This window comes from Prionailurus viverrinus, chromosome E1 (assembly GCF_022837055.1).
Source record: "Prionailurus viverrinus isolate Anna chromosome E1, UM_Priviv_1.0, whole genome shotgun sequence".
Lineage (NCBI taxonomy): Eukaryota > Metazoa > Chordata > Mammalia > Carnivora > Felidae > Prionailurus > Prionailurus viverrinus.
The window spans coordinates 36,815,461-36,840,838 of NC_062574.1; the positions used below are offsets into that span (position 1 = coordinate 36,815,461).

At 38.4% G+C, this 25,378-nt stretch overlaps 1 protein-coding gene across 19 annotated transcripts in view; it reads left to right on the forward strand.

Moving 5' to 3' along the window:
- The window catches only part of EFCAB3 (EF-hand calcium binding domain 3), a 477,549-nt gene that overhangs the window by 387,212 nt on the left and 64,959 nt on the right, over positions 1-25,378 (forward strand). For 18 of the 19 annotated variants that reach the window (XM_047833629.1, XM_047833634.1, XM_047833633.1 and 15 more), the window contains 9 exons: positions 1,748-1,852; positions 4,179-4,232; positions 10,235-10,339; positions 11,002-11,055; positions 12,975-13,079; positions 21,800-21,853; positions 22,510-22,614; positions 24,124-24,177; positions 25,073-25,177. In XM_047833629.1, the coding sequence (XP_047689585.1) occupies positions 1,748-1,852; positions 4,179-4,232; positions 10,235-10,339; positions 11,002-11,055; positions 12,975-13,079; positions 21,800-21,853; positions 22,510-22,614; positions 24,124-24,177; positions 25,073-25,177 (741 nt within the window). The remainder of the gene's footprint in view (positions 1-1,747; positions 1,853-4,178; positions 4,233-10,234; positions 10,340-11,001; positions 11,056-12,974; positions 13,080-21,799; positions 21,854-22,509; positions 22,615-24,123; positions 24,178-25,072; positions 25,178-25,378) is intronic. The other variant, XM_047833641.1, reaches the window with a different exon arrangement.

Sequence of the window (25,378 nt, forward strand, 5' to 3'; positions counted from 1 at the left end):
ATTTTTTTTAATTTACATCCAAATTAGTTAGCATATAGTGCAACAATGATTTCAGGAGTAGATTCCTTAGTGCCCCTTACCCATTTAGCCCATCCCCCCTCCCACTACCCCTCCAGCAACCCTCAGTTTGTTCTCCATATTTATGAGTCTCTTATGTTTTTCCCCCTCCCTGTTTTTATATTATTTTTGTTTCCCTTCCCTTATGTTCATCTGTTTTGTCTCTTAAAGTCCTCATATGAGTGAAGTCATATGATTTTTGTCTTTCTCTGAATGACTACTTTCACTTAGCATAATACCCTCCAGTTCCATCCACATAGTTGAAAATGGCAAGATTTCATTCCTTTTGATTGCTGAGTAATACTCCATTGTATATATGTACCACATCTTCTTTATCCATTCATCCATCGATGGACATTTGGGCTCTTTCCATACTTTGGCTATCGTTGATAGTGCTGCTGTAAACATGGGGGTGCATGTGCCCCTTCGAAATAGCACACCTGTATTCCATGGATCTATGCCTAGTAGTGCAATTGCTGGGTTGTAGGGTAGTTCTATTTTCAGTTTTTTGAGGAACCTCCATACTGTTTTCCAGAGTGGCTGCACCAGCTTGCATTCCCACCAACAATGCAAAAGAGATCCTCTTTCTCCACATCCTCTCTAACAACTGTTGTTGCCTGAGTTGTTAACGTTAGCCATCAGACAGGTGTAAGGTGGTATCTCATGGTGGTTTTGATTTGTATTTCCCTGATGATGAGTGAAGTTGAGCATTTTTTCATGTGTTGGTTGGCCATTTGGATGTCTTCTTTGGAGAAATGTCTATTCGTGTCTTTTGCCCACTTATTCACTGGTTTATTTGGTTTTTGGGTGTTGAGTTTGATAAGTTCTTTATAGATTTTGGATACTAACCCTCTATCTGATACGTCGTTTGCAAATATCTTCTCCCATTCTGTCGGTTGCCTTTTGGTTTTGCTGATTGTTTCCTTCACTGTGCAGAAGCCTTTTATTTTGATGAGGTCCCAGGGGTTCATTTTTGGCTTTGCTCTTATTTTCAAAAACTCTTCCTATTTTTCAATTTTCAGATTATTATCCCAGATGTCCCAATGGTTTGTTAAGTCAGTGTTTATTCTTCATATGCTTTAGGTACATTACAGTAACCCAAAGGCAGCGGTTCCCAAATAAAGTTGTATATTAAAATTACCAGGGGGAGGGTGGAATATGTAGCATTCAAGTCACTAGGCCCCTTTCTAGTCATATTGATCTTGAATTTCCATGGATAGTATCTAGAAGCATATGTTCTTAAAAAGTGTCTCAGAGAATTATGATAGAGTAAATCCATGGATTGGCTTCTGTCTGGCTCAATGGATGGCTAGCTGAATGGACAGATGGGTGGGTGGGTGGGTGGATGGATGGATGGATTTGTAGTTGTCCATTAATTTAGCAAGTTTCCCATTCTTCTGTTCAAACACATGTATAAAGGTTGATTTTAGTCTGTGCTATGACTTACCAAATACCCTTAATTGTTCGCTTTCTTCTCTTAAATGTTTTCCTAAAAGTAATAACAGAATTCCATAGATCAGGGTTTAGGAATTCCTCACTTAGATAACAACAAACCACATTTAGTTGGATAGTTTAATTGTTCTTTGCTCTTCATTGTCTATGTAGTATTGATGCCTAGGCATGATCTATAATAACCCACTCTTTACATCATTACAAATATTTTTCATATCCCATCCCTTTCTTTCCTAAGGGGTGAAGGTGTCTCCAAATAAGGTGGACACTTTCCTGAAAAACATGGGAATTGATCTCAAGAAGAAAAAAATCCAGGAACTGAAGGACCTCCTACCAACTGATGGTGAGAATTTTAAGTGTCAATATACTCTTTAGCCAAACTTTGGACTTGAGGCTAGTATCAGGCCTGGACTACCTACCTGAAGATATGATGTATCTGAGAATAAAAAGAAAGAGTGAGGCCTTTCACATAGCTACTAAACTAAGCTCAGTGGCTCTCACTTGGGAAGTATAACCAAGAATGGTGCCCAGTATACATGGCAAGTGTCACTCTTCACAGGGAATGCCAGGGTTCAATGGAGAATACTCAAGATTTTAATCTTTGAGTCCCTACCACTAACCAGCATTAAACAGCAATGAGCAACATGGTCCTGAAATGTGTAAGGCACTATCATCAGCACTTTATATATATCGTCTTACTTTATCTTGCAAACAACTTTATAAGGCAGGTTCTAATTTTACTCCCATTTTACATATAAGGAAACTAAGACACAGAGAACTCAAGTAGCTTGTGTAAAGTCATAGAGCTAGTAAGTTGTGGGCTGGCAATCTGGCTCCAGAAACTATTAACCACTCTGCTATACTGCCATGAACTACTAGAACTAAGAAATTTAAGAAGATACATAGTAATGGTCAACAGAATTCATTAAACTTGGCATATATCAGACTGTTCTCATGCTGGTAGAACTGAGAAACATTCATGAGGAAATTTTGACACCTGCCCCTTTGAGGAAGGAGTGAAGATATAAGATCCAAGTCAATGAACGTGGACTTTTCTAAACCAGTAGTACCTTCCACTCTTTTATTCCATAAACTTTAACTGAATGCCTATAATATGTCAGACACTGTTCTAGAGCCTCGGAAACTTTGCCTTAGTAAGAGGTAAGCGGTTTTCCCAAAAATGGCTTTTTCTTTGGTTTTTAATCCCTTTCATAGCTCTCTTAACCTGCCAGTTCAATAAATACAGATATTTGTCTTTGCCTTGTTTTTCTACTATCCTGAAACATAAGAAAAGATACCAGCACAGTAATTTAAAATGAGGCTAATTCTAATCTAATTCTTGTGGACGACCTTGTACATCTGTGGAACCATCTGAAATAGGAGGGAAGACTGTTTCAGGGGCCCGATAGGCCTCAGTGAAGCTGATTAAGAGACACACAAAGCAAAAGACCTTCTAGGATCTGTCCTTTACAGGAACAGATTTTTCTCCAATAAAAGTTTTTCCTTATCCTGTGTAAAAGTCATAATACAATAGTATTCATCATCATCATCATCATAGATGCTCTAAAACTATAAAAGGATACCAATAAAAGATCATCATAACTGAAAAGACATAAAAAAAAAAACAAGCCAGGAAAAATTCTATATCTAAGAACCTGAACTATAAACTGGTTTTAAAACTACTTCATTCTCTGCAATATGTTTGCATTCTACTGGAACTTAATTATTTAGGAAGCATTTGTGTTTAGTATCAATCTTTAGTATCAATTTAGTAACAATCTTTTGCAAACAAACTAATGCTAAGGTAATAGTAGGAATACAAAGTGATTCTTGGTATCTCACTCTTGGAGGAATTGACAATCTTAGAATTATTACTACACTTAAAACAAGAGTGTGAACATGTTTGAGGAGTGACGGATTGGCACCCTTGACCAAGTCATAAGTGGAAAATGAGTATGTCCACAGGCGGCTCTAAGGTTCCAAACTGAATCTTGCCAATTAGAGTAATTGCATCTTTTAACTACTATCTTAACATCCCAACCCAGTGCTTCTCAAACTTGCAATATTACAAACTACTAAAAATGTATCCATTGACCTCCAGTAGCTTCAGAATTGAGAAATAGCCTAAAGAAACTAAGCACGTAGTCTATGAAAAAGTCTTTCAGTTGAGAATGGGTACTGCACAAGAGTTTTGTCATCATATCTGGGAATGTAACTGAATATATCAACATGATGATTATCATGTTGGCAACCTGAGAGCAGCTAGGCATGGCGTACAGCACTCTATCCTTTACAGGGATCACTTGATGCTAAGGTGATCATAAGCCCAAAGGGAAAGTCAGCACTGACAAAATGGAAACATCATTTTTAAACAAAATTTTTAAACTCTCAAAAAATTTCAGACCTGTGCCTGCAAAAGAGTAACCTAGTAAATAATAGATTGTCTTGAAGGAAAGGAGAGTGCTTTAAACTTTGTTCATGCATTGTGCTGCATGTAATTTGATAATGTAAAATGCAGGAGCTATATTAATTTAAGTTAATGACATAAAAAAATAATAAATTTCTAGGGAAAGTGTCTCAAAGTGGCTGAATTTGGGGTTTCTATTTCACAATTTAAAATTTTTATATCATTTTTCTAAAAATCTTTTTCATGCTTTTTTATCTTAAAGGTAATGGGAAGATTGATGTAAATGTACTGATGGATGAAGTTAAAAATATTACAGGTGAGTGAGATGGTACAGTGAGGATTATATTATGTGATCTTAAAGTTTTATATGGAACTATTTTTCTTACTTAAAATTTAGGTAACATACAGTGCAATATTGGTTTCAGGAGTAGAATTCAGTGATTCATCACTTACACACAACACCCAATGCTCATCACAACAAGTGCCCTCCTTAATACCTATCGCCCATCTAGCCCTCTCCCACCCACCTCCCTACAGCAACCTTCAGTTTGTTCCCTTTCCTTAAGAATCTCTTGTGATTTGTTTCCCTCTCTTCTCTTCTCCCACTCCCTCCCATGTGCTCATCTTTTTTGTCTTTTAAATGCCACATATGAGTGAAATATCTACTATTTGTCTGTCTCTTGACAAATCTTGAAGATTGACTTATTTCGCTTCCCATTATACATTCTAGCCCTATCTGTGTCGTTGCAAATGGCAAGATTTCATTCTTTTTGATGGCTGAGTAATATTACATTACACACACACACACACACACACACACACACACACACCACATCTTCTTTATCCATTTATCCATTCATCAGTTTATGGACATTTGAGCTGTCTCCATAGTTTGGCTATTGTTGTTAATGCTGCTATACACATCGGGGTGCAGGTACCCCTTCAAATCTGTATTTTTGTATCCTTTGGGTAAATATCTAATAGTTAAAATGCTGGGTTGTATGGTAGTTCTATTTTTAGTTTTTGAGGTGCCTCCATACTGTTCTCCAGAGTGGCTGCACCAGTTTGCATTCCCACCAACAGTGCAAGAGGGTTCTCCTGTCTCCGCATCCCCACCAGCACCAGTTGTTTCTTGTGTTGCTAATCTTAGCCATTCAGACATGTGTGAGGTGGTATCTCATCATGGTTTTGATTTGTATTTCCCTGATGATGAGTGACGTTGAGCATCTTTTCATGTGTCTGTTAGCCATCTGGATGTCTTCTTTGCAAAAGTGTCTATTCATGTCTTCTGCCCATTTCTTAACTGGATTGTTTGTTTTTTGGGTGTTGAGTTTGATAAGTTCTTTATAGATTTTGGATACCAACTCTTTATAAGATATGTCATTTGCAAATATCTTCTCGCATTCTATAGGCTGCCGTTTAGTTTTTTTGTTTCCTTTGCTGTACAGAAGCTTTTTATCTTGATGAAGTCCCAGTAGTTCAGGTTTGCTTTTGTTTCCCTATACGGAACTATATTTTTAACACAATAGTGTTTCCTCCCTCCACTTATTCATTTAACAACTATTTACTCAGCATTTAAATGTGGGCATTGTTCTAGACACTTAGGATATAAGAGCAAACAGAACAAAGATTATTGCTACTCTGGAGCTTACACACTAGCAAGGGAAACAAGCAATAAACAATAAACGTAATAAGTCATTATGTAGTATGTTAGAAAGTGATAAATGCTATAGAAAAATGAAAAGTATACTAAAGGACATTGGAAGGGGAAGGTGTATTTGGGGAAAGGGGCACTTATGGCTTTAAACAGATAATCAGGCCTCCGAGAAGGTGACATTTGAGCAAATACTTGAAGGAGGTAAGGGTTTTGTCCATGTGGGGACTTGTAGGAAAAGAATTACAGGCAAAAGGAATAGGGACTAAGACCTAAAGGCAGGAGCATACCTGGACTATTCAAGGAAAGCAAGAAGTCCAATGTATCTGAAGCTGAATAAGGAAGGAAAATAGTAATAGGAGATGAGGAGAAAGAGGTGATGGGTGCGAGATTAGTCAGGACCATGAAAGCCCTTCCAGGACCTGGGCTTTCTTTTTTTGTTTTGTTTGTTTGTTTGTTTGTTTGTTTGTTTTAGAGAAATGGAAAGCCATTGCAGGTTTTAGAGTAGAGGCATGATATGATCTGACCTATGTCAGATGTTTTCATCAGATCTTCCTGGATTCTATGGGGAGAACAGACTCGGGGAGGTAGAGAATAGGGAATTAAAACCCTAAAAGGGCTTTTGAAGTAATTGATGTTAGAAATGATGGTGATTCATACCAGGGTAGAAAGCAATGAAGATGATTAAAAAGTAGCTGGATTCTGGATATATTTTAAAAGGAGCTACTGTGTTGATGGATTTTAACCAGACTGATTGTGGTGATCATCTCATAACTTATACCAACATCAAACCATTATGTTGTATACCTGAAACTAAAGTAATGTTATATGTCAATTTTATTTCAATTAAAAAAATAATAAAAGAAGTCAACAGGGTTTCCTGACAGCAACTAGATAAAGGAAGAAGTCAGGAATGATTCTAAGATTTTTGTCTTGAACAACTAAAAGGATAGACTTTACATCAGAGTCTGGAGAAAGTTGCCTGAAACACAGGTTTAGATGGAAGAAACTTAGGAGTTCAGTTTGGGATATTTTAAGATATCTAATAGACTCCCAAATAGAGATAACAGGTACAAAGCTACCAGTAAGTCACAAATTCAAGAAAGATATCTTGGCTAAAAATATAAAATTGAAAGCCATAGGCATATAGATGATATTTAAAGCCATTAGATTGAATGAATTCACCCAATGAGTGAGTGAGTATAGATAGAGAATGAAAGAGAACTAAGGAGTGATCTTGGCACACTTCAACATTAAGGAGTGTTAAAGCAGGGGCGTCTGGGTGGCTCAGTTGGTTAAGTGTCCAACTCTTGGTTTCAGCTCAGGTCATGATCTCATGGTTTGTGAGTTCAAGCCCCACTTCAGGCTCCATGCTGGCAGTACGAAACCTGCTTTGGATTCTCTCTCTCCCTCTCTCTCTGTCCCTCCCCTGCTCATATTTTCTCTCTCTCTCTCTCTCTCTCTCTCTCTCTCTCTCTCTGTCTCTCTCTGTCTCTCTCTCTGTCTCTCTCTTCCTCTCTCTCTCAAAATATAAATACATTAATTTTTTTAAGTAGTGTTAAAGCAAAAAAGACCAAGAAGTGACCAGTGAAGTAGGTAGAAAACCAAGAGAATATGGTGTCCTAAAAGCCAAATAAGTAGATTAGGTTGGGTGCCCCCAGACACAAACCCTGAGACAAATATCATACAGGCAGATGGTTTACTTGGAAGGTGAGTCCAAGAAACACAGATAGGGGAGTAGAGAAGTGAATGAAGGCAGCAAATACAGTATGTGTTTATCAGGCAAGTTACCAAGAAGATAACTGGAACTTAATCCCATTGGGGAATATCTGGGAAATGGCATAGAACACAGCCTCAGGGGGAGTGGGAGAGCTAGGATTTTATATCAACTCCTATCAGTCATTGGTTGGTAACTGCTCAAGGAGAGGGAGGCAATATTATTCCACTTGTATTTCCAGCCAGTTGAGCATAGGCAGAGTGAACTCTGCAACCAAAGAAATCCCTCAGATAAAGAGATGCCAACAACCGAAACTTGGGCTAGCACACATTAAAATGGTAAGGGTTGAAGAGATGTGATCAGTGCATCTACAGCAGCTTGTAGAAGTATCAGCCGGGAGGGCAGATCAACAGTCAAATAGGTCAGTAGTTCAAGTAAGATAAGACCTGAGAACTGACCATTGCGTATAGCCGAAATAGTGATCTCAAATCATCAACTACCATTAATGATACAAAGAAGAAAATTATCAGGTAGTGAGGGTAGAAAGAAGGCCGACTGAAGTGAGTTTAAGAGAAAATGGGAAGATAGCATTTAGAAGCATTGTGAATATCTGAGAAATATTGCTGCCAGGGGAAGCAAAGAGGTGGAACAACGAGGCAAGTAAATTGGTGAAAGTGACATCAAGAGAAGGCTTTGTTGTTTTTTTTTTTAATTAAAGACATAAAAGAAGATATGATCAAATGGAAGAAGAGGAAGTGGGAGTTTGAAAAAAAGAGATATGAAGTAGTCATCTAGAAAAGGAGGAAAGTTAATACACTAGCAAAGTGTAGTGTGGTTGCCCAACTGAATTAAGGACTCACCTGAGGTTCACGATCATCCATTTAAAGTGAGAACAGTCAGCACAGTTGACTCCAGCTCTAGTTCAGCTACTTGCCTGCAGGCACAGAGTAAGCACAAACTTGTATTTAAACAGGAATGAGCTTTTGCCAAGTGAGTATATTGCAAGCAAGGGCAGAGCAATTTAAATCTGATCTTTTGCAAAACTTAAATACACGTACTTTCTTTGTTCACCATTGCTTTTTACTTCTGCTCTTTTTTGGGTTCAGTTTCATTCTTCCTGAAGTACATACTTCTTAGTAATTTCAACAAGGGTTACTCTCTGAAAATGCCTTTGTTTTACACTCAGCCTTGACTCATGCTTTGACTATGTCTAGAGTTACAGATTATCATTCTACCTTAGAACTCTGAAGTCTGCCGTGCGTATCTCTGACGAGTGTAATGAAACTGGTTCCACAAGGTTGAAAAATTGAAAGCTGTATTCATTTATTACCACAGGAAGGAACTTCATTGGACAGTCTTTCAGTCCCTCTGTTTCTCTACCACTCCCCCCATCCACTCATTGGCAGAGTTTAATATGGAACCAGCTAGCAAAACAGAAACATGGTCTACCAAGTCCCAGCCTCAGCATCACAAAGCAGAGATTAGAAGGGTAGAGTTGGGACTGAGAGATAATAACTAAACAGCTGAAATAGTCTACCCCTCTGGCTACTCAGCTATGGACTCTTCTACATATGTTTGAACTTAACTTCCATATGACAACAAAACAACTCTTTGTTTCCAACGAATAAGATGCAACTGTCCTTCCTACAAATGAAGGTGTTCTCATTCTCTTACCAGAATTAGGAGAAGCAAAGTTCCAGGAGTCTATCTCTGGGAGACAGTCATACTATCTCTAGGCTATGTTAATTCTCAAATTTCGTTACAGTCCCATCTGAATATTCTGTAACCTAAAGACTATCTGGTAAAGTTAACCTATAATAAAAAGTCATATTTAAATTTAAAAGGGAAAAAAAAGGAGAAAGAAGAAAATACATATGAATATTAGACAGAAAGATGATAGATTCATATATCCACTGTTCTGTGACCTCTTTTTTTGCTGTTAAAAATCAACTATAAGTTTTCATTGTTTATTTATAGTTAATCTCTTTTTCTCTTATCACTCTTATCTCTATCTTTGAAATTCTCATTATCATGTGGCCAAGTGTGGACTTCTTTTCATTTTTCCTGCTTGGAACTTATGATTCCTAAAACTGAACATTAATGCCTCTCATCAAGTTTTGGAAACTCTCAGCCCTTATGTTTCAAATATTGCTTCTTTTTTTTGCTCTTTTCTCATTTTTAGAAACTCCAATTACATGTATGTTGAACCTTCTCATTTGCTCTTCATTTCTTTCTTTTCATATTTTCCCTATTTTATGTTTTTGTCTTTTCTTAAACCTCTCTTCTAGCTCACTGTTTCTACAACTGTGTCTCATACTATTTATCCATTGGGGTTTTAATTTCAATAACTACATTTTTATTTCTAGATATTGTTTTAGTTCCTTTTCAAATTAGCCTATTTTTCCCCCGATTTCTTGTTCTTATGGCTTTTTTGTTTTCTCTTGTCTTCAGTAGATTTTTAAATATGTGATTTCAAATCTATCTCCCTATTCTTATAGGCCCAGCTTACAGTGTAACAATGTAAATATAAATTTACTCAGATTTACTGAAAATTTTAATAGAGAACCAGCTTTTATTGTCATTTTTAAAACTAGTCCAATAATTCAGATAAAAGAAGAGGAAAGGGAAGGGCGCAGGGAGGCCCAGAGGAGGGTAACGAGAAAAGTGTAGAAGAAGAGGGAAAAAAAGAAAGAAAAGAATACAGATGTTATATTAGTGGTCGAATTATTAGTCATCAAACACATCTAATTTACTGAGAAGTTGTACAATCCCTGTTTCACCTATTATATATGATATTATCTTATCATTGAAGATACTCTCTTAGGTTAAGAGAAGATTTTCTTACCTCCTTGATTCTGAATAGCTAAACCAAGCTTGATTATGCCTAGTTCTTCCCCGCTGAACCTGGGAAGGATGTTTCCTTATGTTTATGTATGTCTTTCTAAAGGAGAGAAGATTCCTACTGAGGACCTGAAAAATGTTCTGAAAAACATGGGAATAGAGATCACAAATAAGGAATATAAAAAGTTTCTGAAAACCCTGCCAGTTTCTGGTAAGCATTGAAGTTCTACTTTACTGATATCTAAAAATTTTTTCATTCAACAAACATTTATTGAAGATCTGTTGTGTTCATGGCACTATCCTAAATTCTGGACAAACAGGGACCATGTCTGCAGTGACCAGGTCTCCTCAAGTCCTCAAAACTGCACAGAAGCTTTGTTTTAAAGTTTTGTGTTAGAAATTCTACTGTTTGAAACATTTTATGTCAATTAAAACTATGGTTTTTTAAAAGACTGAATCCTAGCATTTTAAAAAATATTGTTCTTTCATTTAGATTTTGGTCTAGTAAACTGGGACCTCTACAGTCAGAGGTCCCATTACAGGACAAACAAGTTCTTTTGTCCCTTTGGGAAAAAAAATCTAAGGTCTAAGCTGGAAGAAGATGAAAGGGCAGAAGGGCAGGAAAGATGAAGAAAGAAAAAATGAAACCAAATTGTGAGGATATAACGAGAAAGAAAAAGCTGTGTGCATTTTAGCAAACTAGAGTACCACTAACAATAGCCTTGTATTCTGTCCAGGGATAGAGTATCAATACACTGAGTTTTGCATTTCATTGAGAATGAATTGTGATAGATTTCTAAATTTCCCCTTCCTGAAAGTAAACACTTTAATTTCCGTGAACCGTCAAAAACTCAATTATGTTTTATCTTACAGCTGATAAAAAGGTGTTTGAGAAAGAATTACTAGAGGGTGTGAAGTCCTTCAAAGGTGAGTGAGGAAAAGGATAAGGACAATAAAATATCAGACTGTTGTAACTGTTTTTGCTGATTATATAAATAATCAGGAAGTTATGCATTTATTCAACAAATATCCAAGTGTCTCCTCTGTGTCGGGTATTTGAGCTGGAATATATAAAGTAACATACGGAAAAAAATGCAATTACCCATAACCCCAAATGATATTCACCTTTTTTATTATAGTTATCACTATTCTTTTTTTCTGTGTATACATGTGTACAGATAATTAAACTCTTACTGTATATTTTATGTATCCTACACTTAATCCTAAAATTATAGTGTAAGAATTCCATGTCATTAAAAAAAATTTTTTAATGTTTATTTTTTCTTTAGAGAGAGAGAAAGAGAGACTGGGGGAGGGGCAGAGTGAGAGGGAGACACAGAATCTGAAGCAGGCTCCAGACTCTGAGCTGTCAGCACAGAGCCTGACCCGGGACTCAAACTCACAAACTGTGAGATCATGACCTGAGCGGAAGTTGGACGCCCAACCTACTGAGCCACCCAGGCGCCCCTAAAAATTTTTTATGAACATCATTTTTAATGACTATACATCAAGTTGTATTTATGATTTACTTAGTCATTTTTTTCTTGTTGAACATTTATTTACATAGTCTCCAGTGGTTTGCTCTTATACATCTGTGATCTTTGTCCAACTTTAAGTCAGTTGCTTTGGATAGATTTTTCTAGTAAATCCAGTAAATCTTAACATGGTTAAGGCTGTGATATATATGAGTGGATAAGACTACTGGTTACCATTATGCCCTTGCCACAACAGTTTATTGTCACATTTTTTGATCCTTGCCAATTTGATAAATGAGAAATGGAATCTAATCATTGCTTTGATTTTTCTTTATCAACGAAGTTGAAATTATTTTTATGTCATTATGTCTTTTGGTCTTTTAATTACTTGTTCCTGTCTTTTGCCCATTATCCTATCAGAATCCAAGCTTTTTCCTCCTAATTTGAATGGCCTCTTTATAAATTAAAGATATTAGCACAATTGTCATAGCTACAGAAAATACTTTTTTGCTTTGTCATGTCATATGTTTTATAATAGTTTATTGAAATATAATTTATATACCATGCAATTCACCCATTTAAAGTGTATAAATGGTTTAAATTCACCCATTTGAAGTGTATAAATGGTTTTTAGTATATTAACAGAGCTGCTCAAACATCATCAAAATCAATTTAGAACATTTTGATCACCCCCAAAAATACTATACCCATTAGTCATCACTGCTCGTTCTCCACAACCTTCCCAATCTTAAGCAACCAACAATCTACTCTCTGTCCATTATGTTGTATTTTTACACACAGACATTTTTCATTTTATGAATTTGATTATATCAGTCATTCCTCCTGTGATTTCTTTTTTTTGTATTTCAAAAGTATTTACTATCTACACAGCATGTAAAAAATTATATACACTTTATTCTTGTCTTCCTAAGATTTCACTTTCTTCATTTATTATTTGACTCATCTGAAACGTATACACTGACTCTCTGTAAATCCTCATATTTTATGGTGATTTGATAAAAAAACTATTGTTTTCAGTTATTCTGCCTCCTTAACTAGTTTTTCCTTATGTATAATTATATTAAGAAGGTAATTTATTACTGTAGCAAGTTTCAAATCCTTTGTCTAGAATAACATGATTTGATTGTTGTCCTTGCCTAATTTACCATTTGCCAAACTCCTCCTCCTTTACATTTCCTCTCCCTTGTATAAACTTCTCTCAGAAGTTTAGTTATGGGGTCATGTTTTGTCCCTGACTCGCACACAACTTGCTATAAAGAGCTTCTTTGTGCTTTCATTTCTAGATAGGGTTGATGGCCTGCATTTTTCATTGTGTGACATCCTTATCTACTTTTTCTTGTTTTTATTAAGGAGGAAGAGTCAACGTTGGTAACATAAAAAATGTTCTACAAAGTATTGGGTTCAGACATGAAGAAAAAGAAATCCAGGACCTGCAAACCCACCTACCAGTTATTGGTGAGTATTTAAGATATATTTATCCTGGGGCACCTGGCTGGCTTAGTTGGTAGTGCATGAAACTCTTGATCTCAGAGTCATGAGTTCAAGCCCCATGCTGGGTGTGGGGCCTACTTAAAAATAAATAAATAAAGGGAGAGAGGGAAGAAGGGATGAAGAAAGGGAGGGAAGAAGGACAGAAACCTTTTTCCAGTAGACAATGACTAGTCTACTCCGAAAGCAGTGAGGAAAAACATGCTGGGGAGAGAAAAATCAGGGGCAGAGATGCAATTTAGATGTTGCTGCCAAGGTCCAGATGATAAGAGTATTAAGGAACTACATGGTGATAAAGGGGCAGGACTGATAAAGGGGCAGACGATGTGGTAGGTGAAGGGGAGAGAGGTACTAGAAGTGTGAAGCAGAGGTTCATAGCTTATATGATTGCCACACACACACACACACACACACACACACACACACACACACAAAGGCAGGAGTGGGAGGAGAAACAGAAAAAGGAGCAGAATGAAGACAAAAATGTTTAGAACATAACTGAATTGGACACCTGGGTGGCTCAGTCAGTTGAGTGTCCAACTTCAGCTCAGGTCATGATCTCATGGTTCATGGGTTCAAGCCCCACATCGTGCTGACAGCTCAGACCCCAGAGCCTGCTTCAGGTTCTGTGTCTCCCTCTCTCTCTGCCCCTCCCCTGCTCACACTCTGTCTCTCTCTCTCAAAAATAAATAAACATTTAAAAAAATGTTTTCATAGTGGCACAAAAACAGACACTCTGATCAATGAAACAGAATAGAGAACCCAGAAATGGACCCACAAACATATGGCCAACTAATCTTTGACAAAGCAGGAAAGAATATCCAATGAATAAAGACAGTCTCTTCAGCAAGTGGTGCTGGGAAAACTGGACAGCAACATGCAGAAAAATGAACCTGGACCACTTTCTTGCACCATACACAGAAATAAACTCAAAATGGATGAAAGACCTAAATGTAAGACAGAAAGCCATCAAAATCCTCGAGGGGAAAGCAGACAAAAACCTCTTTGATCTTGGCCGTAGCAACTTCTTACTCAACATGTCTCCAGAGGCAAGGGAAACAAAAGCAAAAATGAACTATTGTGACCTCATCAAAATAAAAACTTCTGCACAATGAAGGAAACAATCAGCAAAACTAAAAGGCAAACGACAGAATGGAAGAAGATATTTGCAAATGACATATCAGATAAAGGGTTAGTATCCAGGGGCGCCTGGGTGGCGCAGTCGGTTAAGCGTCCGACTTCAGCCAGGTCACGATCTCGCGGTCCGTGAGTTCGAGCCCCGCGTCGGGCTCTGGGCTGATGGCTCAGAGCCTGGAGCCTGTTTCCGATTCTGTGTCTCCCTCTCTCTCTGCCCCTCCCCCGCTCATGCTCTGTCTCTCTCTGTCCCAAAAATAAAATAATAAACATTGAAAAAAAAATTTAAAAAAAAAATTAAAAAAAATAAAGGGTTAGTATCCAAAATCTATAAAGAACTTATCAAACTCAATACCCAAAAAACAAGTAATCCAGTAAAGAAATGGGCAAAAGACATGAATAGACACTTTTCCAAAGAAGACAAATGGCCAACCGACACATGAAAAAATACTCAATATCACTCATCATCTGGGAAATACAAATCAAAACCATAATGAGATACCACCTCACACCTGTCAGAATGGCTAACATTAACAACTCAGGCAACAACAGATGTTGGCAAGAATGTGGAGAAAGAGGATCTCTTTTGCACTGCTGGTGGGAATGCAAACTGGTGCAGCCACTGTGGAAAACAGCATGGAGGTTTCTAAAAAATTAAAAATAGAACTACCCTATGACCCAGCAATTGTACTACTAGGTATTTATCCAGGGATACAGGTATGCTGTTTCGAAGGGGCACATGCACACCAACATTTATAACAGCACTGTCAACAATAGCCAAAGCATGGAAAGAGCCCAAATGTCCATCGATGGATGAATGGGTAAAGATGTGGTATATGTACATAATGGAGTATTACTCGGCAATCAAAAATAATGAAATGTTGCCATTTGCAGCATGGAAGGAACTAGAGGGTATTATGCTAAGCGAAATTAGTCAGAGAAAGACAAAAACCATATGACTTCACTCATATGAGGAACTTAAGACACAAAACAGATGAACACAAGGAAAGGGAAGCAAAAATAATATAAAAACAGGGCGGGGGACAAACGTAAGAAACTCTTTAAAAATGGAGAACAAACAGAGGATTACTGGAAGGGTTGTGGGAGGGGAGATGGGCTAAATGGGTAAGGGGCATTAATAAATCTATTCCTGAAATCATTGTTGCACTATATGATAACTAACTTGGATGTAAATTAAAAAAAATAAAACTAAATTAGAAATAAATAATTTTTTTAATTAAAAAATTAAAAATGACACAAAAAATCAAACAAAGGAAGTTAGATCCTAGGTGTATTTTGATCTGGTTGTTGAAAGAAGCTTGATAGACTAAAGAAAAAAGGGAAAGAAAAGAAAAAAAAAGAAAATATAATTTTTAAATGTATACGATAAAATAGAATGAAATGAAGTAAAATAGAATTTTAAGAATTTACCAAAAAAAATTTTTTAAGTAAAAATTTTTCATTAAAAACAGAAAATAAAAATAAATGTTTTCTCTTTCTGTATCCAAGAATAAGAAAAGAAAATAAAAGGAAAAAAGAGAGAAAAAAAGCATCAATAGATGGACCAGTGAGCAGAATGAAATCTGACTGAAATTACATCCAGTTTCCCCTTGAAGTCTAACTGTGAAGCACTTTATGGTCCATACACTAAGCAGGCAGAGAGAATTGTGGTGGTCTTCTAGGGCCTCAGCTTAGTTGGCGCAGTGGATGGGGCTTGGTGCAGTAGCTGCCTTCTCCACTAGGCGGTGCTGCTTAGCTTACTGAGGTGGCTTGGTTTGGGGTGCGGGCATGCGTTGAAAAGGTGAAAATGGGGTCACTCAGCTTCCCAGTCTCTCTTACCAGAACTCTGCGCTGTCACCAAGCAGCGATCAAGCACCCCTCCTTTATCTCCAGCTTCCATCCGCTCCCCACTTCTACACTCTCTGTGTCCAAGTGTCAGCCTGCCAGGTGGCACCTCCCTCCTGAATTAAATCTCATATGGGGCTGTTTCCAAACCCCTCACTTCTGAGAGCCCTGCAGCTTGGACCTGCTCCGACCCTCTGGGGGAGGGTCTTGCCAGGCAATAGCAGGGTCCTGACTTGCCCCCCGGAATGTTTGTGGGGTTGCACTATTGCAGAGGTTCACAGATTATGGCCAGGTGCCTGCTTGTTCCAGAAAAAGGTTGTGTGATCATACCCTAGCATCTTTGTTCCAATAGCAGCAAATGTGGCTGTTCTCCAGGGTCCACTGGGACCTTTCCCTGTGAGGAGGCTGCATGGCCTCTACCAAATGTCTTTCTAGCAGGGGAACCGCTTCTCCCCTTGTGGCTCTCAGACCCCTTGGACCTCGCTGCCTGCTCTTGGGGATTCACCCTTCCCACCAGAGCACCGCCAGTTATTGAGCTGCGGAATTTCTGACTCTGCTCTCCCCTGTTTATGGAGTCCTAATGGTATTGAAACCCTCTCCTTCTCCTTTCTCCCTTTCTTGCTCAGTCACTTACGGGTGTTTCCACAGTTTCTCTCTAGCTACTTTTGTAGGGAGTGCTTTTCCTGCACTCTCCCCTTTCTCCGTCCTCCCTCTGCAAAAACAGCTCCCTACCCTCCGTGGCTTCTCTCTCCCCCAGTTCACCTCTCTGTGCCTCATACCTGCTGAGTTCTGTGGCTCAAGTTGTACAAATTGTTGTGTTGATCTCAGAGCAATTTTCTAGGTGTGCAAAATGGTTTGGTGCTGATCTAGGTGCATTTCAGGGACAAGAGAAGCCGAGAACTTCCATGCAGTTCTGCCATCTTGGCCCCTCCCTAAGGTCCTGAGTTTTAAATACATTCTTTTAATTGTGCTACTGGCTATTTACCCAAAGAATACAAGAACACTAATTCAAATGGATACATGCTCCCCAATGTTTATTGCAGTATTATTTACAATAGCCAAGATATGGAAGCAGCTTAAATGTCCGCTGATAGATGAATAAATAAAAAAGATGTGGTATATATAAACATACAGTGGAATATTATTCAGCCTTTAGAAAAGGAATGAAATCTTGCCACTTGCAATGACATGGATGGAACTAGAGCGTATAATGCTAAGTGAAATAAGTCAGCTACAGAAAGACAAATATCATATGATTTTACTCATATGTGGAATTTAAGAAACAAAACAAACAAGCAAAGGGGAAAAAAATAAGAGAGAAGGAGACAAAGCAAGAAACAGACTCTAAGTTACAGAGGACAAACTGATGGTTAACCAGAGGGGAGGTGGACAAGGAAACGGGCTAAGTAAGTGATGAGGATTAAGGAGGGCACTTGTGATAAGCACAGGGTAATATATGGAAGTGTTGAACTACTATATTGTACTTGAAACTAACATAGCACTGTGTGTTTACTAACTGGAAGTAAAATAAAAACTTTTTAAAACATAAAGAGCTTCACCAAACTCCACACCCGAAAAACAAATAACCCAGTGAAGAAATGGGCAGAAAACATGAATAGACACTTCTCTAAAGAAGACAACCGGATGGCCAACAGGCACATGAAAAGATGTTCAACGTCGCTCCTTATCAGGGAAATACAAATCAAAACCACACTCAGGTATCACCTCACGCCAGTCAGAGTGGCCAAAATGAACAAATCAGGAGACTATAGATGCTGGCGAGGATGTGGAGAAACGGGAACCCTCTTGCACTGTTGGTGGGAATGCAGATTGGTGCAGCCGCTCTGGAAAGCAGTGTGGAGGTTCCTCAGAAAATTAAAAATAGACCTACCCTATGACCCAGCAATAGCACTGCTAGTAATTTACCCAAGGGATACAGGAGTACTGATGCATAGGGGCACCTGTACCCCAATGTTTATAGCAGCACTCTCAACAATAGCCAAATTATGGAAAGAGCCTAAATGTCCATCAACATGGACCACCAACAAATGGATAAAGAAATTGTGGTTTATATACACAATGGAATACTACGTGGCAACAAGAAAGAATGAAATATGGCCTTTTGTAGCAACGTGGATGGAACTGGAGAGTGTGATGCTAAGTGAAATAAGCCATACAGAGAAAGACAGATACCATATGGTTTCACTCTTATGTGGATCCTGAGAAACTTAACAGAAACCCATGGGGGAGGGGAAGGAAAAAAAAAAAAAGAGGTTAGAGTGGGAGAGAGCCAAAGCATAAGAGACTCTTAAAAACTGAGAACAAACTGAGGGTTGATGGGGGGTGGGAGGGAGGGGAGGGTGGGTGATGGGTGTTGAGGAGGGCACCTTTTGGGATGAGCACTGGGTGTTGTATGGAAACCAATTTGACAATAAATTTCATATATTGAAAAGATAAATAAATAAATAAAGTTTAAAAAATAAATAAATAAAACATAAAGAGCTTTTCTGATTTTGATTATATCTACCTATTAATGTTAATTGTATGAGAAATTAGAGCACATTTTAATAATATGCATTAATTCACTTTAAAAATAATAAATCTATTACATGTTAAATAAAAAACATTTTTTGAAAAATGTATTTTTCTGGGGCACCTGGGTGGCTCAGTCGGTTAAGCATCCGACTTCAGCTCAGGTCATGATCTCACAGTTGGTGGGTTTAAGCCCCACGTTGGGCTCTGTGCTGACAGCTCAGAACCTGGAGCCTACTTCGGATTCTGTGTCTCCCTCTCTCTCTGTCCCTCCCCCGCTCATACTCCGCCTCTCTCTCTCTCAAAAGTAAATAAAACATAAAAAAAAATTTTTAATAAAAAAAAGAAAAATGTATTTTTCCAAAATAAAACAAAAAATTTAGTGAGAAGAGGGGTACTGTTTTACATATTTATATGTCAGTTTTACATCTGTCTGGTTTCTCCTATCTGCTTCTGCATTAAATCTATTGGGATATGTTGTTTCAGTTGGAGTATATAAAGACAATCTGGCCTCACATAGATGTATGTAGTTGGCAAAGGAAGGAGTATTTCAATAGCCTCTTCAGATAATTGTGGATATTCTTCTTTGATATTATCCCAAAACTCAACAAGTGGTAGCTTCTTAAAGTTTAGTTACAATATAGGATAAGAAATCATATAAATGAACTTTTCAGACTTGGTTATATTAAAAATCTGTTGGTCTGTCTTACACTTTAATCTGTTACCCATGCATGGATATTTGTAACATCACGTTTTGGTCATTTGGAAAATAGTGGTTCACTGAGTTATACAGATCTTCCAAATACTGGCACATTTCATTATTCAATATAAAAAAAATGATATTTGTTAATATTGTCACCAATCTAATCAGAAGAGTGCTCAGTATTGGGAATCTATCAAGTCATTGTGTAAATACAAGGTTTCCTAAATTCAAACTTGTGTTTGAAAATTTGAACTCTACCATTAAAACATCTACTGTCAATTGTTTTCTTAAAATAACAGGTTTACTCTGTTACTTTACAAGTAGATGCTTCCCAAGTACCAAAGTAAATTTTGTCCATTTTCTCAAGCAAAAATGGTGATCCATGAAAAAGCAGCTAGTTTGGGGGTGCTTGAGTGGCTCAGTTGGTTGGTCTCAGGTCATGATCTCACAGTCTGTGAGTTCGAGCCCCATATCAGGCTCTGTGCTGACTGCTCAGAGACTGGAGGCTGCGTCAGATTCTGTGTCTCCCTCTCTCTCTAACTCTCCCCTGCTTTTACACTCTGTCTCAAAAATAAATAAACATTAAAAAAAAGGCAGCTGGTTTTCTTGAGACTCAATCACACCAGTTCTTACCTTTTCTGTAAGCAATCATTCTATTTTAGTATGCAACTGACATGCTTTCTACAAACTTCTCATTTCACTATACAGAATATTAAAAAGATGTGTTCTCAAGGGTTCAGATTTAATAAAACTAACACCTTTTGCTGAACCATCAAGAACACTTAAGTGAAACTGACATCCATTTACTACAAGCATGTACAGTGATGAACACAATGATGGCTAGTGCTGTTTGTTGCCTCAATTCATGCAAAGATGTCAGCAATTTTACCCACTACTACTTTTGCACCATCAGTGCAAATGTCACAAGTGTAAAATGCAAAGGGTATTGGGTGACTCCAAAGGTCCTTGGACCACACTTTGAGAACTGTTGCTCTAACCTGTCTCAGGCTTCTACTTAGTGCAAGAGAACTAGGTCTGAAAGAAGGAAAACTGCCTGGGGTGGAGCTGACTTCAAACAAACAAAACATCCCATTCACCATAAGATTCCAAAGATTTTTAACAGCTTATGAAATAATTAAGAAGTTTTATTAATTGAATGGTTATATACTTAAAGCTCAAACTTCTTTCCTTTATTATATGTTCCTGTAGATTGAAATATAATAAGGGGTGCCTGGCTGGCTCAGTCAGTAGAGCATATGACTCTTGATCTCAGGGTTGTGAGTTCAAAGCCCCACGTTGGGTATAGAGATTACTTAAAAATGAAATATTTTTTTTAAATTTAAGTTCAAGTTAGTTAACATACAATGTAGTCTTGGATTCAGAAGTAGAACCCGGTGATTCATCTCTTACATGATGCCCAGTGCTAACCCCAAAAAGTGCCCTCCCTAATGCCCATCACCCATTTAACCCATCTCCCCACCCACTTCCCCTCCAGCAACTCTCAGTTTGTTCTCTGTATTTAAGAGTCTCTTATGGTTTGCCTCCCTCTCTGTTTTTATCTTAAGTTTCCTTCCCTTCTTCTATGTTCATCTGTTGTGTTTATCAAATTCCACATGAGTGAAATCATATGATATGTCTTTCTCTGACTGACTTATTCAGCTGAGCATAATACCCTCTAGTTCCATCCATGTTGTTGCAAATGGCAAGATTTCATTCTTTTTCATCACTGAGTAGGATTCCATTTGTATATATATACCACATCTTTGGTGAGGATGTGGAGAAAGGGGAACCCTACTGCACTGTTGGTGGGAATGCAAACTGATGTAGCCACTCTGGAAAACAGTATGGAGGTTTCTTAAAAAATTAAAAATAGAACTACCCTATGACCCAGCAATTGCACTACTAGGTACTTATCCAAAGGATACAAAAATGCTGGTTCGAAGGGGCACGTGCACCTCAATGTTCATAGCAGCACTACCGAAAAAATAAAATCTTTAGGGGCACCTGGGTGGCTCAGTAGGCTAAGCATCCAGCTCTTGATCTCAGCTCACAGTTCGTGAGTTCGAGCCCCATATCAGGCTGACAGTGAAGAGCCTGCTTGGGATTCTCTGTCTCCCTCTCTCTCTGCCCCTCTATCTCTCTCTCTTTCTCTCAGAAAATAAATAAACATTTAAAAAATAAAATTTTTAAATAAAATATTTTTTAAAAGAAAATATAAAATTTTTAGAATAAAACATGAAAAATTATTGGGATTCCATACACCAAGTCTTCATTTAAGAATTTTATATAGGGGCCCCTGGCTGGCTCAGTTGGTAGAGCCTGCAACTCTTGAGCCTGGGGTTGTGAGTTCAAGCCCCCCACTGGGTGTAGAGTTTACTTAAAATTTTTTTTAAATCTTAAAAAAAAAGAACTGTATATAACTTTTCAAGTCTCATTATCTTCATCTGATTCTACATTCTGAATTTTCCTACAGAAGATGAAAAGGTGGAGTTGGCTGTGTTGATGGAAGCAGCCAGTGCCTTTACAGGTGAGTGAGAACTTGTAGAAGACATCATAAAGTTGAGATCTTGATGCCTTGTAGAGAAGTACCTTTTTAAAGCAGTACTTTGCCCCCTCCATCCACCATTAGTAAGTTTGCTTTGTTCTTTTACTTATTTATTGATGATTTTCATCTTATTGCCAATAACTTAGATTATTAGAGATTTAGGAAAAGTGTGGCCACTCTCAAAAAGAAGTATTAACTTGTTCGATATTTTGACCAGTGTTTATTTCTCCAGTGTTTAAAGAATCAAAATCCAGGTGAACCCAGTAAATCTCAAGGTGAAGTTTTTGCATCAGGAAATATGGTCACTAAGAACAGTCAGCCCCATAGTCCAAGTCATGAAGCACTATCAGAGCTATTACCAGTATAACTATGCACATTCTATATACCATCACACTGCCCCCATGTTACTCAATGCTATATTCACCCCCACACAGAAGAGAAGAGTTGTCTTCTCATTTTGAGTAAAGAAACTTTTCAGGTGTTGGATTTTACCATAACTCTAGTGACTGGAGTCAGCTTGTGTGTTTCAACTTCATCCTGCAGTTGGAAATAATGCTGCACTAGATTATGTTCGCCATAATTCAGAATAATTCGATTTCTTAATGTTTTCACCTGAAACGATTCCCATCTATTCAAAGGAGAAAAGGCGGAAGCCAATGACTTAAAAAATGTACTGGGAAACATGGGAATTGAGATCACTGAAACAGAGCAGTTGATGCTGTCAAAAACTCTGCCACTCTCTGGTGAGTATATAACATGCCACCGTGGTGCTCAGGGAAATGTGGCACTGTGGGCTTCTGGGGGAGAACTGTCTGATGCCCTAAGAAACCCCTTAAGGAACATGCAGTCCAGACAGAAACCCCATTCTCATCTGTGTTTCAGTTTGGAAGTGATTAATTTTTAAGTGAAAAATTTACAAGTCAATGGGCCCCTGCTAAATAGTTTTTTAACTTTTTAAAATTTATTTATTTATTTTGAGAGAGAGAGAGAGAGAGAGAGAGAGAGAGAGGAGGAGCAGAGAGAGAGAGAGAGAGAGAGAGAGAATCCCAGGCAGGTTCTATGGTGTCAGCACAGAGCCTGATGCACACGGGCGCCCCACCCTCCAAGTAAATATTTTAAATGCCACACAGCTGACTTCTCTGTAGCTCCCCTGAATGTGCCTCCCCAACACCCCATAATCCAGCAACTAAAAGATAAACACCTGAGAGCAGGGTGCCCTCCAGAACCATGTGCTGGGACTGTCAGTATTCGAATCCGATTGGTCAGTCGTCCAATTAGTCCCTCAAAAACCACCTCTTGGACACCTGCATATGCTCACCACTAGAGACCCTAGAGACCAGCCTGTGCCCCACCTGTGTCTCCTGCCCAGTCTCATGGACCTCCACGTAGACCTTCTTCCCACATACACACTCCCGTCACCACTTGTCCCCTAAGCAAGAGCGAGCCTACACATCACCGAGGGGGCTGGTACCCCTTGATGGCAGAAGCAGCACCATGGGCAGCAAATGCCCGATGCCCATCTGTATTCTCCCCACATACACCTAAGACTGTGGCCACTTCCTGTGTCTAGCATTCCCCTAGATTTCTCTCAAGGAGCCAATTATGAGAATTGGGACATTGGCTCTGAGACAGCAGGACAAAGATGCAGAGAGAAAATGGGCTGTCATGGAGATAACTGCATATACATGCCAGGCATTGTGGAGTCTGTCAACACTGGAGACACTCCTGCCACAGGAAGGGGCCCTTTGGGACAGACAGCACCTGTGGAGATGGGTGGGGCTAGCAGATGTCCCGTGTTCTCCGGCCCTGTTGAATTTCCTCTCCATTTATGGAAACTGTCTAGAGAACATTTATTTAAATATTGTTTTATACCACCGCTTGGATTGATAATTATTTTTAATAAAATCCCTTTATAGGTCTATCATTCAGGCTAAACATAGACTTAGAGGAATACCTTATGGGCCTAGGGCACGAGCAAGGAAAAGGGAGAAAGGCAGAGCATCAAAGTGCAGTTCAAGAAAAAAAAAAAAAAGAAGAAGAAAGAGGCAACTATACGGGTGTATTTTTAGCCTGCATCAGCTACTGCCATAGGTTCCAGTGATGGAATAGACTGACCACATTGAGGGCATTCCTTTTATTATTCTTCGAGGGTGAGATAAATAAATTGCTAGATGAATCATATCAAATGTTTTATAAAATTATAGAATTCCTTATCCTTTTTCTTTTGACTTAAACTTTACCTTGTCTCACAGGAGATGGAAAGGTGTACAAGAAAAGATTACTGAATAGTGTGAAACTTCTCAAAGGTAAGAATCATGAGAACAGGAGCTAAAATCTATTAGGCTTTGCATTTGCTTTTTTTTCTTTTTTTAAAGTTTATTTATTTATTTTGAGAAAGAGGGAGAGTGGGAGCTGGAGAGGGGCAGAGAGAAAAGGAGAGAGAGAATCCCAAGCAGGCTCCACACTATCAACAAAGAGCTTGCCACGGGGCTCAGTTCCACGGACCATGAGATCATGACCCGAGCCGAGATCAAGAGTCGGATGCTTAACCAACTGAGCCACCAGGCACCCCTGCCTTTTTAAATTTCTGATTAGAATCATGTTATTCCATTATTCCACTAGTTTAATGACACTGAACTTATGCTCATAACCTACCACTCTTCTTTAGGTATAACTACCTCAAGTTATTCTTAATAATATGCAGCAAGTTTGACATTCTGATTTCATTTACGCTGATTATCACAATTCATCAGGCTTATCTAATTCTTCTTCATCCATGATTATTTCTTTTTAAAAATTTTTTAATGTTTATTCACTTTTGAGGGACAGAGAGAAACAGAGCCTGAGTGGGGGAGAGGCAGAGAAAGAGGGAGACACAGAATCCGAAGCAGGCTCCAGGCTCTGAGCTATCAGCACAGAGCCCAACGTGGGGCTTGAACTCACAAACCGTGAGATCGTGACTTGAGCCGAAGTCGGACACTCAACCGACTGAGCCACCCAGGCACCTCCATGATTATTTCAATGAAAAGTTACAACACAGTGCTGAGGGAGCATTTTCTCTTCTCACCTCCAACACTGACTATCTGGGTTCATTTAAATGGCCAGTGTTTCACTCTCCACCGAGGGTGGATACACATTCAAAGCTAGCATCTTCCACTTCTTGGACTTACTTCTATTATTTACATCCTCTTCTTTCCCAGGGAAAGAAAGTCAGTATCAGTAACCTGGACCCCCTTATAAAGAACATGGGAATTCAGCTTGAGAAAGAGGACCATCAGGACTTACTGAAACACCTGCCGACTGATAGTAAGTATTTCAGATACCACTGTACTTCGGAGCAAATCTTAGAGCTTCTATATGAGGGCTTCTGAAGGCAAACCTATTTTTTAATCTCTTTGAAAAACTTCTGAAAGATTTCAAACATCTATCAAAGCAGAAAACACTGTAACAAATACTTGTGTATCTGCTGGCTAGAGCTAACAGGTGTTACCATTTTTCCTTATTTCT